This window comes from Mustelus asterias, chromosome 14 (genome assembly GCF_964213995.1).
Source record: "Mustelus asterias chromosome 14, sMusAst1.hap1.1, whole genome shotgun sequence".
NCBI lineage: Eukaryota > Metazoa > Chordata > Chondrichthyes > Carcharhiniformes > Triakidae > Mustelus > Mustelus asterias.
Genome location: NC_135814.1, coordinates 18,225,560 through 18,241,695, shown reverse-complemented (window position 1 = coordinate 18,241,695; position 16,136 = coordinate 18,225,560). Strand labels below are relative to the sequence as shown.

The following is a 16,136-nucleotide window of genomic DNA, read 5'->3' as shown; positions in this document are numbered from 1 at the left end:
ACTCAGCCCTATGCTCAATGAAGGAGTAGCCCATTCAGAACCCAACCTAAATAAAAGCATCTCAGTGGGGAAGCTCGGGGACTTGAGCCTGAGATTTCCAGGCAAGCACTTCACCAGTTTGGGATGAAATTGCAATGTTAATTGCCCAGGCAGTGCTGAACATTGCACTTCCCTGTGCAGGTTACTGCTTTCACAACCTTGTGCAGAGGACCTATAGAGGATAAGTATTCAATGAACAGGTACACCCCCTCTACTCAGTAAGGGGGAGGCCAAGGTATTGTGCCCTGTGGCAAGTGCCCCAACCACAGGAGCCTACGACTCTTGTTTCAGTTCAGGTCAGCCTGCTGTCACCCATTTTTGTCTTGCTTCTCTCTCAGAAGTGACATCCAAGATCACTGCAGTTGTGACTGAGGATCCCACCTCGGGATTGTTACATTCACACAGAAGCTCAATCCAAACCATTTTGAAAGGAGACAAATGAGAGATCATAGCATCATAGAATCCCTACAGTGCAGAAGAGGCCATTCAGTCCATCAAGTGTGCACCGATGCTCCGAAAGGGCATCTTGCTCAAGCCCTCTCGCCCTCGCCCTATCCCTGTAACCCCACACATTCACCATGGTTAATCCATCTAACTTGCACATCTTGGGACACTAAGTGGAAATTTAGCATGGCGATTCCACCTAACCTGGGAGAAAACCGGAGCACCTGAAGAAAACCCGTGCAGACACGGAGAGAACATGCAAACTCCACACAGGCAGTGGAGGCTGAAATTGAACCTGGTTCCCTGGAGCTAACCACTGTGCCACCATGTCATCCTTACTCATTTTTATCTCATTTATCCACTGTCCAAACCATTTTCTCATCCTTTCCACTCCCTTTCCCGCCGATACCTATTCTATGTTTCTTCTTGACCTTCTCCCCACCTGGTACTTTCCTCCCTGCTCGAATCTTACTCCACTGCTCAATATCCAGGTATCCACCTTGTTGGACATAACACATTGGCTGCTGTTCCTTTTGTCTATCCTATGGTCAATGGTAGAGATTAGGGTCAGAGCCAGTTGTCAACCCTCCCAGATTGTCCAGAGGTCTACATAAGAACATAAGAACTAGGAGCAGGAGTAGGCCATCTGGCCCCTCGAGCCTGCTCCGCCATTCAGTAAGATCATGGCTGATCTTTTTGTGGACTCAGCTCCACTTACCCGCCCGCTCACCATAATCCTTAATTCCTTTACTATTCAAAAGTATATCTATCGTTGCCTTAAAAACATTCAATGAGGTCGCCTCAACTGCTTCACTGGGCAGGGAATTCCACAGATTCACAACCCTTTGTGTGAAGAAGTTCCTCCTCAACATAGTCCTAAATCTGCTTCCCCTTTGAGGCTATGCCCCCTAGTTCTAGTTTCACCTGCCAGCAGGAAACAACTTCCCTGCTTCTATCTTATCTATTCCCTTCATAATCTTATATGTTTCTATAACCTGGACAGGTGGAGGATCTCTCGGTGGGTGAGCATCTTGGGGATAGCGATCATAATTCTATCTCCTTCACGATAGCATTGGAAAGAGATAGGATCAGGCAGGCTAGGAAAGTGTTTCTCTGGAGTAAAGGGAAATACAGTGTCATCAGGGAGGAAATTAGACGGGTAAATTGGAAGGAGGCATTCTTGGGGAAAAGTACTGAAGGAAAGTGGAGGATTTTCAAGGAATGTTTGTCTGGAGCTCTGCATGACAACGTTCCGATGAGACAGGGGGATGTTGGTAGGGTACGGGAACCGTGGTGCACGAAGGTTGTGATGAACCTGGTGAATAAGAAAAGAGAGGCGTACAGAAGGTTCAGAGAGCTAGGAGGTGTTAAGGATTTAGAGGAGTATACGGGATGTAGGAAGGAGCTTAAGAAGGAAATTAGGAGAGCGAGAAGGGGTCATGAGAAGACCTTGGCGGGTAAGATTAAGGAGAATCCCAAGGCTTTCTACAAATATGTCAAGAGTAAAAGGATGAGATGTGAAGGCATAGGACCCTTAAAAGGTGAAGGGGGAAAAGTTTGTGCGGAACCGTTAGAAATGGCGGAGGTGCTTAATGAATACTTTACCTCGGTATTCACGGTGGAAAGGGATCTGGGTGGTTGTACTGCTGGTTTGCGGTGGACAGAAAGGATCGAGCATGTGGACATAAAGAAAGAGGATGTGTTGGAACTATTGAATGGCATCAAGGTTGGTAAGTCGCCGGGACCGGATGGGATGTACCCCAGGTTACTGTGGGAGGCGAGGGAGGAGATTGCGGAGCCTTTGGCGATGATCTTTGCATCGTCGATGGAGACGGGAGAGGTTCCGGAGGATTGGAGGATTGCAGATGTGGTCCCTATATTCAAGAAAGGGAACAGGGACAGCCCGGGAAATTACCGACCGGTGAGTCTAACCTCAGTGGTTGGTAAGTTGATGGAGAGGATCCTGAGAGACAGGATTTATGATCATCTAGAGAAGTTTAGTATGATCAAAAGTAGTCAGCACGGCTTTGTCAAGGGCAGGTCGTGCCTTACGAGCCTGGTTGAGTTCTTTGAAAATGTGACCAAACACATTGACGAAGGAAGAGCGGTGGATGTGGTCTATATGGACTTCAGCAAGGCGTTCGATAAGGTCCCCCATGCAAGACTTCTTGAGAAAGTGAGAGGGCATGGGATCCAAGGGGCTGTTGCCTTGTGGATCCAGAACTGGCTTGCCTGCAGAAGGCAGAGAGTGGCTGTGGAGGGGTCTTTCTCTGCATGGAGGTCAGTGACCAGTGGAGTGCCCCAGGGATCTGTTCTGGGACCCTTGCTGTTTGTCATTTTCATAAATGACCTGGATGAGGAAGTGGAGGGATGGGTTGGTAAGTTTGCTGACGACACCAAGGTAGGTGGTGTTGTGGATAGTTTGGAGGGATGTCAGAAGTTGCAGCGAGACATAGATAGAATGCAAGACTGGGCGGAGAAGTGGCAGATGGACTTCAACCCGGATAAGTGTGTAGTGATCCATTTTGGCAGATCCAATGGGATGAAGCAGCAGTATAATATGAAGGGTACCATTCTTAGCAGTGTAGAGGATCAGAAGGACCTTGGGGTCCGGGTCCATAGGACTCTTAAATCGGCCTCGCAGGTGGAGGATGCGGTCAAGAAGGCGTACGGCGTACTAGCCTTCATTAATCGAGGGATTGAGTTTAGGAGTCGGGAGATAATGCTGCAGCTTTATAGGACCCTGGTTAGACCCCACTTGGAGTACTGCGCGCAGTTCTGGTCACCTCATTACAGGAAAGATGTTGAAGCCATTGAAAGGGTGCAGAGGAGATTTACAAGGATGTTGCCTGGATTGGGGGGCATGCCTTATGAGGATAGGTTGAGGGAGCTTGGTCTCTTCTCCCTGGAGAGACGAAGGATGAGAGGTGACCTGATAGAGGTTTACAAGATGTTGAGAGGTCTGGATAGGGTAGACTCTCAGAGGCTATTTCCAAGGGCTGAAATGGTTGCTACGAGAGGACACAGGTTTAAGGTGCTGGGGGGTAGGTACAGAGGAGATGTCAGGGGTAAGTTTTTCACTCAGAGGGTGGTGGGTGAGTGGAATCGGCTGACGTCGGTGGTGGTGGAGGCAAACTCGTTGGGGTCTTTTAAGAGACTTCTGGATGAGTACATGGGATTTAATGGGATTGAGGGCTATAGATAGGCCTAGAGGTAGGGATATGATCAGTGCAACTTGTGGGCCGAAGGGCCTGTTTGTGCTGTGGCTTTCTATGTTCTATGTTCTATGTTATAAGATCTCCCTTCATTCTTCTGAATTCCAATGAGTATAGCCCCAGTCTACTCAGTCTCTCCTCATAAGCCAACCCTCTCAACTCCAGAATCAACCTAGTGAATCTCCTCTGCACCCCCTCCAGTGCCAGTATATCCTTTCTCAAGTAAGGAGACCAAAACTGTACACAGTACTCCAGGTGTGGCCTCACCAGCACCTTATACAGCTGCAACTTAACCTCGCTGTTTTTAAACTCCATCCCTCTAGCAATGAAGGGCAAAATTCCATTTGCCTTCTTAATTACCTGCTGCACCTACAAGCCAACTCCTTGAGATTCCCGCACAAGGACACTCAGGTCCCTCTGCACAGCAGCATGCTGCAATTTTTTGCCATTTAAATAATAGTCCATTTTGCTGTAATTCCTACCAAAATGGATGACCTCACATTTATCAACATTATACTCCATCTGCCAGACCCTCGCCCACTCACTTAGATTATCTATATCCCTTTGCAGACTTTCAGCATCCTCTGCACACTTTGCTCTTCCACCCATCTTAATGTCATCTGCGAATTTTGACACACTACACTTGGTCCCCAACTCCAAATCATCTATGTAAATCGTAACAATTGAGGTCCCAACACTGATCCCTAAGGCACACCACTAGTCACTGATCGCCAACTCTTTGCTTTCTGTTCGTTAACCAATCCTCTATCCATGCTAATACATTACCCGTAACACTGTGCACCTTTATCTTATGTAGCAGTCTTTGGTGTGGCACCTTGTCAAAAGCCTTCTGGAAATCCAGATACACCACATCCACAGGTTCCCCATTGTCCGCTGCGCATGTAATGTTCTCAAAGAATTCCACCAAATTAGTTTTCCAGGAAAGGAAGGTGAATCAACGTTGTGCTGCTGCTAGCCACTCGGGAGAAAAGTAGAGCTTTTCACAGTTTGCATCTGTGATTTGCATCAGTATACTTTCTGCATCCACTCACCAAAGATTTCCTGGTTGTCTGAATTTCACACACAGCAAGAAACCCCAAGCAAAGCTACATAACTACAGGGGCCCCAAAAATGCAATGATATGTAACCTGCAGGAAATGTCATGCAATTCAATGTCACTGGATCAAATGTCATGCAAAGAGCCCATTAGGAACAACTCCAATCAAAGCTTGTATCGCTAGATGAATCCCCTCCAGTTACAATGTATCTTTCCCTATGATTCAATACACAAAACTACACACGGGGGCGGGGGGGCGGGGGGGCGGGGGGGGGGGGGTGATCTTTTGAAAAGAATTCTCATTCCAGAGCGTGCGTGAAAACAGGAGAGTTTCTGATCCATTTTTTGGGCGAGTCCTGATCTTGTACTTAAAGCAAGAAAAAAAACCTTCGATCCGTTTCTCACCAGTAGGGGGAGGGGTGGAGTTTAAAATCGCCTAAAAGCCAGCAGCTCGGATTGGAGGTCCATGCTCGGATTGGAGGAACATGCGCGCAGAAAACACCAAAAGAGCAGTGCTCCTGCCTGCGCCCTCCCCACCACAGAAATATCCTCCCCCTCCCCTCCAAGGAGATCAGAGACCCTCCCCCACATTCTTAACCCCCAGCGCACATGGGCCTCCCCCACCCTCCCCCCACATGCCACCCTCTCCTTCTGGAAATCTAAGTACATTCCCCTTTATCCATGGCACATGTGGCTCCTTCAAAGAACTCTAATAAATTGGCTAAACAGGATTTCCCTTGCACAAAACCATGTCAACTGCCTGATTGCCTGAACCTTATCTGGGTGCCCTGCTATAACATCTTTAATAATGGTTTCTAACATTTACCCTATGGTAGATGTTAGGCTAACTGGCCTATAGTTTGCTGCTTTCTGTCTCGCTCTTTTTTGAATACAGGTTTTCAATTTGTTATCTCCCAATCTAATGGACCCTTCCCCGAATCGAGGGAACTTTGGAAAATTAAAAACAATGCATCAACAATCTCATTGGCCACATATTTCATGACCCTAGGGTGATGTCCATCCTGATCTGGGGATTTGTCAGCCCACAGCCCCAACAGTTTGCTTAGTACCACTTGGTTCAAGGGCAATTAATGATGGGCAACATATGTTGGCCTTGACAAAGATGTTCACATCCCACTAAAGAGTAAAATTAACTGGCTCACCAAGACCCCAATATGGCAGCCAGAAAGCGCACGCATATTTCCAGTCAGAAATATTCACTGCCTCCCATGTTGGTGAAGAAAAAAAAGCCGTATCCAGGGTCCATACTGCAAGCTGGTGTTAGCTCCTTTGCCCCTGTTGCCTATTTGAGGCCCCCACTGCAAGGCTTTGTTTATCATGAGAACACCAGGGTTGACCTTGTGACTGCCTGCTGCCAAAAAGGCAGCTTTTTGAAATTTACTTACCTGTGTGTTGAGTCAAGGGAAGCAAGAGTGTCCTTCCTGAGCCCATGTTTAATAAACAAGGTAAAATGTTATCATGAGTATTGTTATGGCGCACATCAAAGAAGCTCCACCTTTGCATGATCTGCTGACTTAGGATATTGAATATCATATCGATGGGCGATGAAAATCAGCGTCCATCTCTGGAACCATGTGTCCGTTGAAGATGGTGCTCCCTTCTTGAACCAAATATGATCGCAAGGATTTGGTGGTCAGTTACCAAAGTGAGCTTCCGACTGTCCAAGTATTTGTGGAATTTAATTATAACATCGCTGATGCCTCTTCCTCAACCTGAGTGATTTTGCTTTGACTTTGGTAAAGTGCACGAAATATATGCTACAGGCTTCTCCACGCAATATTCCATTATGTGATGTAACACCACACCTAACCGCTGTGGTGAGACATCGCACGCTGAAATCAATTTCTTCCTTGGGGTCATAGTGGGTCAAAACAGCATCACCAGTCAGTATTTTCTTCACTTTTTCAAATGCCTTCTGAAACTCCACAGGCCATTCCCGATCGATTCCATCTTTTAACAGTTGATACAATGGAGCAAATATTTGGCTAAGTCGCGGATGATGTACAACAATACCCATGAATGTGCCACATTCTTCTCTAAAATCACCTCAACTATCTCCTGAACTGAATGGGCACCTTCACCATCTATCTGGTGACCAGTTATGTTACACTTGACACCATGAAGCAACGCTAGTGCTGTTTATGTTAGGAATTTGGGAAGTTAACGAGGTTAACACTTGAACGTGAGATGAAAACAAAGTAACGGACAAGTAAGCAGATTAGCAGGCATCTAGAAGGATAATGAGATGTGATTTTCCCAGTAACGAGATTAGCAGGTGTCTGGAGAAATTGAGGTACAAATTGCCATATCAGAAACATTGGGCAGGATTTTACAGCCTCGCTCATCCCTAAACTGTAAAATCCTGCCCGAGGTCAATGGACCTATCCGTGGTCTGCCCCTCACCCACTCTGATTCATTTGGCAATTGGAACAGTAAAATTCCAGCCACTGCTTACCAGAGATCAGTAGGGCTATACAAATTATAACTTTGAAAGGCAAGAGATATATAGCCAGCCAAACCCACAGGGTAGAATATCAAAGAAACAGAACAGTATAACCGCTAGCACTCTCAACTGGGAAGCGAGGCTAGTTTTCCATTCAACAGTCAGACAGGCAGGCCAGCTCCATTTAATCTTCTGAGAGGCCAGTCCCATTTTTAATTGGAGCCATGGAGGCCTGTTCCATCTAACCTTTAGAGCCACGGCAGATATTTTTCTCTAAAAGACACAGTTCCGTTCCTTCGCTGAACCAGGTCAAGACGTTTTGCCAGACTTGGTCATTTAAACTATATTGTGTGGTAACTATTGGCTGGATTTGACTTATAGAGTTAGTAAATTGGATGTTGTTTGAGAAAAAGGTCTCAATGAGTGCAGGGAATGTGGGTATGGTTTAGGAACCAGAGGTAATTTCAGTTAAAACAGTGTGATTAGTTATTCACGTACTTACATGTCATAGTGCTTATTAATCTTTCATGTTGTGTGTTTTTCTTTCACTTTATTAATTGTTTACACAATGACTGGATTCACTGGGTGGTAGATTGTTCCTCACATAATTCCAAACCAATATATAGCACTAAGAACCAGAGTTTCAAGTTATTCTGCACGGTTTTGAGACACTTTCACAATCAACATCAGCAGTTCTTAACATTTAGCTATAGTCTTGAAGTCGATCTAGGACTTTATTCAAGCTTAAAATCTTTATAATTAGGCTGTATCATCATATTTCATGCTAAATTGAGAGCTTCAAGTTTTTAGGTGTCCAGATCACCAACAACCTGTTCGGGTCCCCCCAGGCCGACTCTATAGTTAAGAAAGCTCACCAACGCCTCTACTTTCTCAGAAGACTAAGGAAATTTGGCATGTCAGCTACGACTCTCACCATCTTTTACAGATGCACCATAGAAAGCATTCTTTCTGGTTGTATCACAGCTTGGTATGGCTCCTGCTCTGCCCAAGACCGCAAGGAACTACAAATGGTCGTGAATGTAGCCCAATCCATCACGCAAATCAGCCTCCCATCCATTGACTCTGTCTACACTTCCCGCTGTCTCGGCATAATTAAGGACCCCACGCACCCGGGCATTCTCTCTTCCACCTTCTTCCATCGGGAAAAAGATACAAAAGTCTGAGGTCACGTACCAACTGACTCAAAAACAGCTTCTTCCCGGCTGCTGTCAGACTTTTGAATGGACCTACCTTGCATTAAGTTGATCTTTCTCTACACCCTAGCTATGACTATAACACTACATTCCACACTCTCTCGTTTCCTTCTCTATGAATGTTACATTTTGTCTGTATAGCACGCAAGAAACAATACTTTTCACTGTATGTTAATACATGTGACAATAATAAATCAAATCAAAATAATTTCAACTAAAACAGTGTGATTAGTTATTCACATACTTAAATGTCATAGTGCTTATTAGTCTTTCATGTTGTGTGTTTTCTTTTACTTTATTAACTGTTTACACAATGGACTCACTGGGTGGTACATTATTCCAAACCAATATATACCACTAAGAACCAATGTTTCAAGTTCTCCTTCAGACAACATCAACAAGCAACATCAACAGTTTTTAACATTTAGCTATAGTCTTGAAGTCGATCTGGGACTTTATTCAACCTTATAATCTTTATAATTAGGATGTATCATCATATTTCACCCAAACCTAACCTGACCTAGTACTTGAATACTGTGACTGAAATAACTCGTCGGTTTCATACCAGTTTTGCTTAAAGGAGTGTGACGAAGGGATTTCTTGTACCCTCCTTCCGAGATAGTAACATGGTTACAACGGGATTAAGGATGGAATCTCCAGCTCTCATTTCTACTGTGGGCGCTGGAATTTTATCTTCAGCTGTATGCTCCCATCTTCCACATGTTACTTTCTTATGCTCTTTCACTGAATATTAAATATTGAAAAACAGAAAATGCTGGAAAGACGCAGCAGGTCTGGCTGCATCCGTGGAGCGAGAAATGGAGTTTACGTTTTGAGTCGATGTGACTGTTCTTCAGAGCTAAAGAGAGGTCCTGCTCTTGATCCTGAACTTATTGCTCAATAGTATCAATTTTAGCTTCCATATCATGTTCAAGGATTTTTAGATTCCTGAGTTAGCTTTAGATCTCAACTTGGTGCATGGCCGAGACCTGGAGCTTTACCACATCCTGGAGCCTTAGTGTATCTTCCATGCCTGCATGCCGCCGAGATATGACTGACTTTCCCACAAGCATAGCAGTTTGACTGGAAATGGGTGCATCTAAAGGGTTGGAGGCTACCATGGCAATGGTCTAAATTTCAGACACTGGGAGTGCGGATTATGATGCTTTGGCCTGGATCTTACCAAAATCTGGTGGGCCTCCCCTGCCAGCTCAGGAAAGGAACTCCCTTGCAATTTGCAACTCTCTCTACCATTTCCATAGTTGGGCCTCATCATAGGTCTCTTTCCACATCAGCTCATTTGTTCAAAAGCTTGGCCTGGATTTTATTGTTCTTTAGGCCTTTAACAAAAAGTCTAGAGTTAATTTCTAAATTCACACATACCCACAGTGACGAGAGAGTTTCTTTAATTCAATGTAAACTGCAACAGTCTTACTCGGCAAATACTTCTTTTCACAGAATGTAATTCTCAGTGAAATGTCAGTCAGAGTCATGTCATAATGCAAGTCCAGAATCCCACAGTACTGGGGTCTCATGGGCAGAATTGGAGATGCTACTCCTGATTTGTACCTGTGCTTACATCAGGTCCCGAGTTCCCAGTTTTCTGGATAAGAATAATGTTACAATCCCAGCTGGTGTTGCTACTGGGCCCTGGCTTGATAGATCCTAACTTTTACTTTCTGTTTAGCAACATGGAGAGAGCTACTGAATAGAGTTACAGAGACTGCTGGTGTATATTTAACAAAATAATAAATCAAAGAACAAAGAAAATTACAGCACAGGAATAGGCTCTTCAGCCCTCCTGCACCGACCATGCTGCCCGATGGAACTAAAACCCCCTACCCTTCCGGGGACCATATCCCTCCATTCCCATCCTACTCATGTATTTGTCAAGGTGCCCCTTAAAAGTCACTTTCGTTTTTGCTCCCACTACTTCCCCCGGCAGCATGTTCCAGGCACCCACCACCCTCTGTGTAAAAAACTTGCCTCGTACATCTCCTTTAAACCTTGCCCCTCGCACCTTAAACCTATGCCCCCTGGTAATTGACTCTTCCACCCTTGGAAAAAGCTTCTAACTATCCAGCTGAAAATCATTTATTGAACAAGAAAATAACTATATTACACTACTCCTTTACCCCAACTATACCTTTCCAGACATAAACAGTTTCATAAGGGTGACACAAGTTACAAATTTTATTTTATACCCTAATGTTCTCAGCAAGTACACAGTCCATCTAAACCAATAGGCAACCTGTGGTCAGACACCCCACACTCTAAAACCAAGTGACAGATGCCACCCAAACAACTTCTATGGATTTCTCATCAATTGCCCACAGATGCTTGTTATACCGTGAGACACTGATCTCACTAGAACTCTATTTTTCACATTCGGGTTTCCAACCTCCACTCTCAAAGATAATGGAGGTGATCTTACCCTTTCACTCCACCAGCCGATGGATGGGGCGAGCCGGTAAGATCGCGAGAGAGTGGGAAGATTTCTCGCCTCTCATGATTTTACCGGCACCTGATATCCAGCGAAATCAGCCCATCCCTAATTACCGTTGAGAAGGTGATGGTGAGCTGCCTTCATGAACCGCTCCAGTCCATGTGCTGTAAGTGCACCTACAGTACTGTTAGGACAGGAGTCCCAGGATTTTGACCCATCAACAGTGAAGGAGCAACTATATAGTTTCAAGTCAGGATGGTGTGTGGCTTGGAGGAGAACTTGCAGGCGGTAATGTTCCCAGGCATCTGCTGCTCTTGTCCTTTTAGGTGGTAACGGTCATGGATTTGGAAAGTGCTGCCTAAAGAACCTTGGTGAGTTCCTGCAGTGCATCTTGTAGATGCGGGACATTTTGCGAGTGCTGTTGGGATGAGTTTAAACTAATTTGGCAGGGGGAGGGGACACAGACTGTTAGCAGAGTAAGGGGATGGAATCATACAGCAAAACAAACAAGTCAGAGGGAGTGCAGCTGTATTAAGTTTCAAGGGAGTAAGGCCAGGCCAGGCTCTATTTTAATGCCAGGAGTATTGCAGGTAAAACGGATGAGTTGAGGGCAATGGATATATACAGTGTGCAGGGCTTGGATGGAGTAGCTTTCTTGAAATGTGTACCGGAGAGCTTTTTAAATCAGTATGTGGAGGCTCCCACAAGGGAGGGAGCTGTGCTGAGTCTGATTCTGGGGAATGAAGCCAGATAGGTGGTTGAGGTGGTGGTGGGGGAGCATTTTAGTGATAGCGATCTCAACATGGTACCATTTAAACTTGTTATGGACGAGAAAATAGACAAGCTGCAAAAAAAAGGTTTTGGATTGGGGGAAAGCGGATTTTAGTAAAATAAGGCAGGATTTGGCCAAGGTTGACTGGGAACAGCTACTAATGGGAAAATCTACAGAAGAGCAGTGGGGGGCATTCAAAAAGGAAGGGCGAAAGCCCAGCATATTCCCTCTAGGGTGACAGGTAGGAATAACAAGCCCAGAGAACCATGGATGACCAGAGATACTCAAGATAAAATGAGAAGGAAAAGAAAGGAAAAAAGGAAAAGAAAAGTACAAGAGGAGGCAAATCAGTGGAGGCATTACTGAGGTATAGAAAGGGTCAGTGCGGACTTGATGGGCCGAAGGGCATCTTCTGCGCTGTATGATTCTATGATTCTATACATACTGCTGCCATTGTGTGTTGGCGGTGAAGGGAGTAAATGTTTAAGGTGGTGGATGGGCTGCCAATCAAGTGGGCTGCTTTGTCCTGGATGGTGCTGAACTTCTAGAGTGTTGTTGGAGTTACACTCAACTAGGCAAGTGGAGAATATTTAATTACACTCCTGGCTTGTGCCTTGTAGTTGGTGGACAGGCTTTGGGGAGTCAAGAGGTGAGCTACTCGCCGTAGTATTCCCAGCCTCTGACCTATTCATGCAGCCATACTATTTATATGGCTGATCTAGTTCAGTTTCTGGTCAATGGGGAGCCCCAGGATGTTGATAGGGGGAATTCAGTGACGGTAACGTCACTGAATCTCAAGGGGCAGTGATTAGATTCTCTGTTGTTGAAGATGATCATTGCCTGGCACTTGTGTGGTGAGAGCTATTTTTGCTAGAGAGCAGATGCTGCTTTCAAGATACCCCACATTGAAATAAGATTTTGATGATCTGGATATCCATTCGAGACAGTTGACCATCCACTTTTGGAAGGTAATTGAAGAGATTTCAGCTGGAAAATGATCAAAGGGCTCAAATTGAGATGGTGTGACCATCAATGGAAAATAGAATAGCAGCTGCATAGACTAAGGACAGATATGTAAATACTAAACGCCCTCTCATCCATACCATTGGTGTCTTCTCAGCTACATACAGAATAAAATAGTTTTTAAATGTATCTATATAAAGTTAACTATTTATTGGTTTGCTCAAGTCTGTAATACTCTAATCACTCAGTCAGAGGGCTGTGAGTTCAATCATCATCCAAAGTTTTGAACATATAAATGCTGCCTTGCCAGAGCTCCTACCTTTTCAATGTATTGTTAAACCAAAGCCCTCAGACATGGAAACAAAAGAGCAGGAAATCCTCCCATGTCCTTTCCAACATTGCTTCCTCAGCCAAACCGCTGAAAATAGATTATCTGGCCATTCACCTCATTGCTGTTTGGGGAGTCTCGCTCAGTGCAAAGTGGCGACTGTATCTCACCGATATAACAGTGGCTGCAGTACATTTTATGTCAGAACTCCAAGGCACCTTGCTTTTAGGGCAGAACGGTGGCACCATGATTATCACTGCTACCTCACAAGGCCAGGGACCCAGTTGCAATTCCAGCCTCGGGTGACTGCCAGTGTGGAGTTTGCACATTCTCCCCTTGTCTGTGGGTTACCTCCGGGTGCTCATGTTTCCTCCCACAGTCTAAAGATGTGCAGGTTAGGTGGATTGGCAGTGCTTAATTACCCGTTAGTGTCCTAAAATGTGTAGATTAGGGGGATCAGCAAGGTAAATAAGTGGAGTTACGGGGATAGGGCCTGGGTGGGATGTTCTGTCGGAGAGTCAGTACAGACTCGATGGGCCAAATAGCCTTCTTCTTCTCTGTTGGGATTCTAGATAGATTCTAGATGTCTAAGAGGTCTGATAAGATGCTATGCAAGAATACGTTCATTAAAATAAATAAAAGTTTAAACAATCATTATGAGAGAAGGTTCGCACTTGCACATGAGAGAGCAAAAGGGTAAATATACATAAGAAGACTTTTCTCTGTGGGGAGGTTCCAAATTATGTGTGCATATGTTTAGGTAAGTATTAAGTTTCACACCATAAATTGTTCTAGATTGTAATCCACTTCAGGTTTATGCTGGGCACTGGGATGTCATTTTCTTTATCTGGCCAACAGCGAGGAATCACAAAGGAGAAGGTAATAGATCCAAACAGAAGACAAGCCATGTGTTAGTGGAAAGATTTACATTGCCCATATAGTCAATTTAATAGGGAGCAGCGGAAACATTCTTATTCTGGGACATGGCAGTCACAGGATGATGCTTTTATAGAATCTCATCTTGGAGCATTCTTTTTTGGTACAATTGTTCCGTCTCGCTCATTTCGAAACCAATGCACTCTCCTGAAATGTAGTCCATTCTTCCAGTTCTATACCTTAGAGCCTAAAAACAAATCATCACAGTCCCTGTGTCCCCCAACAACCTCCCCTCTCCCCTCCTAAAACCACAACCTTTGGCAGTTACAAAATTGATTCCATCCAGACAAGAAAGTCACATTCCAAAACCTTGAGTCCTTCCTGCAAGGTTATAATCATTATGCTATTAGCCTTGACACTAATGGATTATGCTAATTAGACCCAATTTATATTATAATAGCTTTCTCGGATATAAATAAAAAGCTATAATGGGGGAAAATATATATATATTAGGCGCTGGAAAAGTCAATATATCTCCCTATCAAAAAAATACATAAATTGTGCCGTAAGTAAATTTGGAGTAAAATAGACTACCATGAGCCCAGTTACACTCGTTTTAATTACTGGGACCAAAAAGTTTAGCAATCAGTCTAGCGAGCAATTTTAACCCAATAATGAGACTCTCCACGTTGGCGGAGAGTCCAGAAAAATTGAGCCGGGAGTCTTGGATCAGCGTCCTTACCTGTCGGAGAATGAAGCTGGTGGAAGTTGTGTCGGAGGATGTGCTTCCATCGGAACGCTTTAACCTGCTCCTTCTTCTGTTCACTCGGCTCAGCTTCCGGGGTGATATTGATGAAGAGGCAAAGGGTGGGGTGGGAGAGACAGTGGCAGGGTTAGATTCCCCCTTTAAAAACTTGGCAACATTTTGCTACAGACAGTTTGCAATTGGGGAGGGGGGTAAATTGACATGAAAGAGGAAAGGAATATGCTGGGGGGGAGGGATTGCAAAGAATCCCTGTGACAAAAGTTCAATGGCAAAACTTTTTCTTGAATATTTCTCCATGAATGTCACCCCCAGACCATTAAAAAACCCAAGTGAGAGAGTGTGACCAAATGTGAATCATTCACACTACATATTAACTTTCCAACATGTCTCAAACCGGTTGGAAATCTAGTTTAATCTATGATAATGTGAAATGAATGGCACATTCATGAGATGGACCTTCCCCCTCCCACCTATTGAAGCGAATTACTTTAAGGTATCCTCTTACCTGGAAGATGGGAGGTTGTAATCCATCGCCTGATATTTCTTTGCTAAATAAAGGTCCCACACCAGACATTTTCACATATATCATTAGCCCGGGAGCTGGTGATGGCTGGTGTTAGTTATACCTGGGAAGGAGGCATGAGCCATTGACTGGCTGACCGTCCCCCACCCCCCCCCCTTCCCCGTGGCACTGCCCACACGTCCACCGGGACCGGAGCCCTTCAAAACGGCGACCTGCCGCCCTTCCCCACCGAGCAAAGCGTGTCCCCCATCAGAGAACAGAATAATGCCAGCCTCTGTCTGCAGCGACTGGGCTGCTGCTGCCAGTGAGAGAGGGTGGCTGCTTCCAGTCTACAATCACACACACACACAGCAAAACGTGATGGTAAGAAATCTCCCTGCCCAGAATGGAGGAGGGTCAGTCGGTGCACAGAAAGCGGCCTGTGACAAATGACCTTCTGCAAGCGGCCCTCACAGCTCTGTGCAGATGTGCCTGGTGTCTTAATGCAGCTTTCACAACCAGGGCTGTTAACCTTCAAACACCCAAAGGATTTTTTTTTCTATAATGTGTGGTTCCCAGTCTAATGACTGCAGCTCACGCACTGTTTTTGGGGGGGCTTTCCGTGTATCTGAATGGTTGTCACTGGTGGAATTATGACACGTACGGCACAATGTTTGCAATTCCAGCAGCAGCCTTTTCTATTCAAATATGTGATGGCACTCTGTAAGGAAGTAGCAGTCCCCCCCCCCCTCCCCCCCCATGGGAAATTACACTGGTGCCTGGTATAGGTGGTACAAGAGTAAATGCTTCATCTAGACCACATTGGGAATGGTTTATCATCCAAGTGGAATCAGTGAAAATCTACAGCACAAAAAGAGGCCACTCGGCCCGTCATGGCTGTGCCAGCCCAAAAGCGAACCACCCAGCCTAACCCCCACTTTCCAACATTTGGTCCACAGCCCTGCAGGCTACAGCGCATCCAGACATCTTTTAAATGAGTGGAGGGTTTCTACCTCTACTACTCTCTGAGGCAAGTGAGTCCCTGACCCT

The 16,136-nt window shown here is 45.1% G+C and overlaps 1 protein-coding gene across 1 annotated transcript in view; it reads right to left on the bottom strand.

Moving 5' to 3' along the window:
* The window catches only part of cacnb4a (calcium channel, voltage-dependent, beta 4a subunit), a 271,319-nt gene extending 255,865 nt beyond the window's left edge, over positions 1–15,454 (bottom strand). Inside the window, exons 1-2 of the mRNA XM_078229151.1 lie at positions 15,090–15,454; positions 14,561–14,653 (exon numbers count right to left, since the gene is read on the bottom strand). Coding sequence (XP_078085277.1) covers positions 14,561–14,653; positions 15,090–15,173 — 177 coding nt within the window. The 5' untranslated portion in view covers positions 15,174–15,454. The remainder of the gene's footprint in view (positions 1–14,560; positions 14,654–15,089) is intronic.
* Between the last annotated feature and the right edge of the window lie 682 nt (positions 15,455–16,136).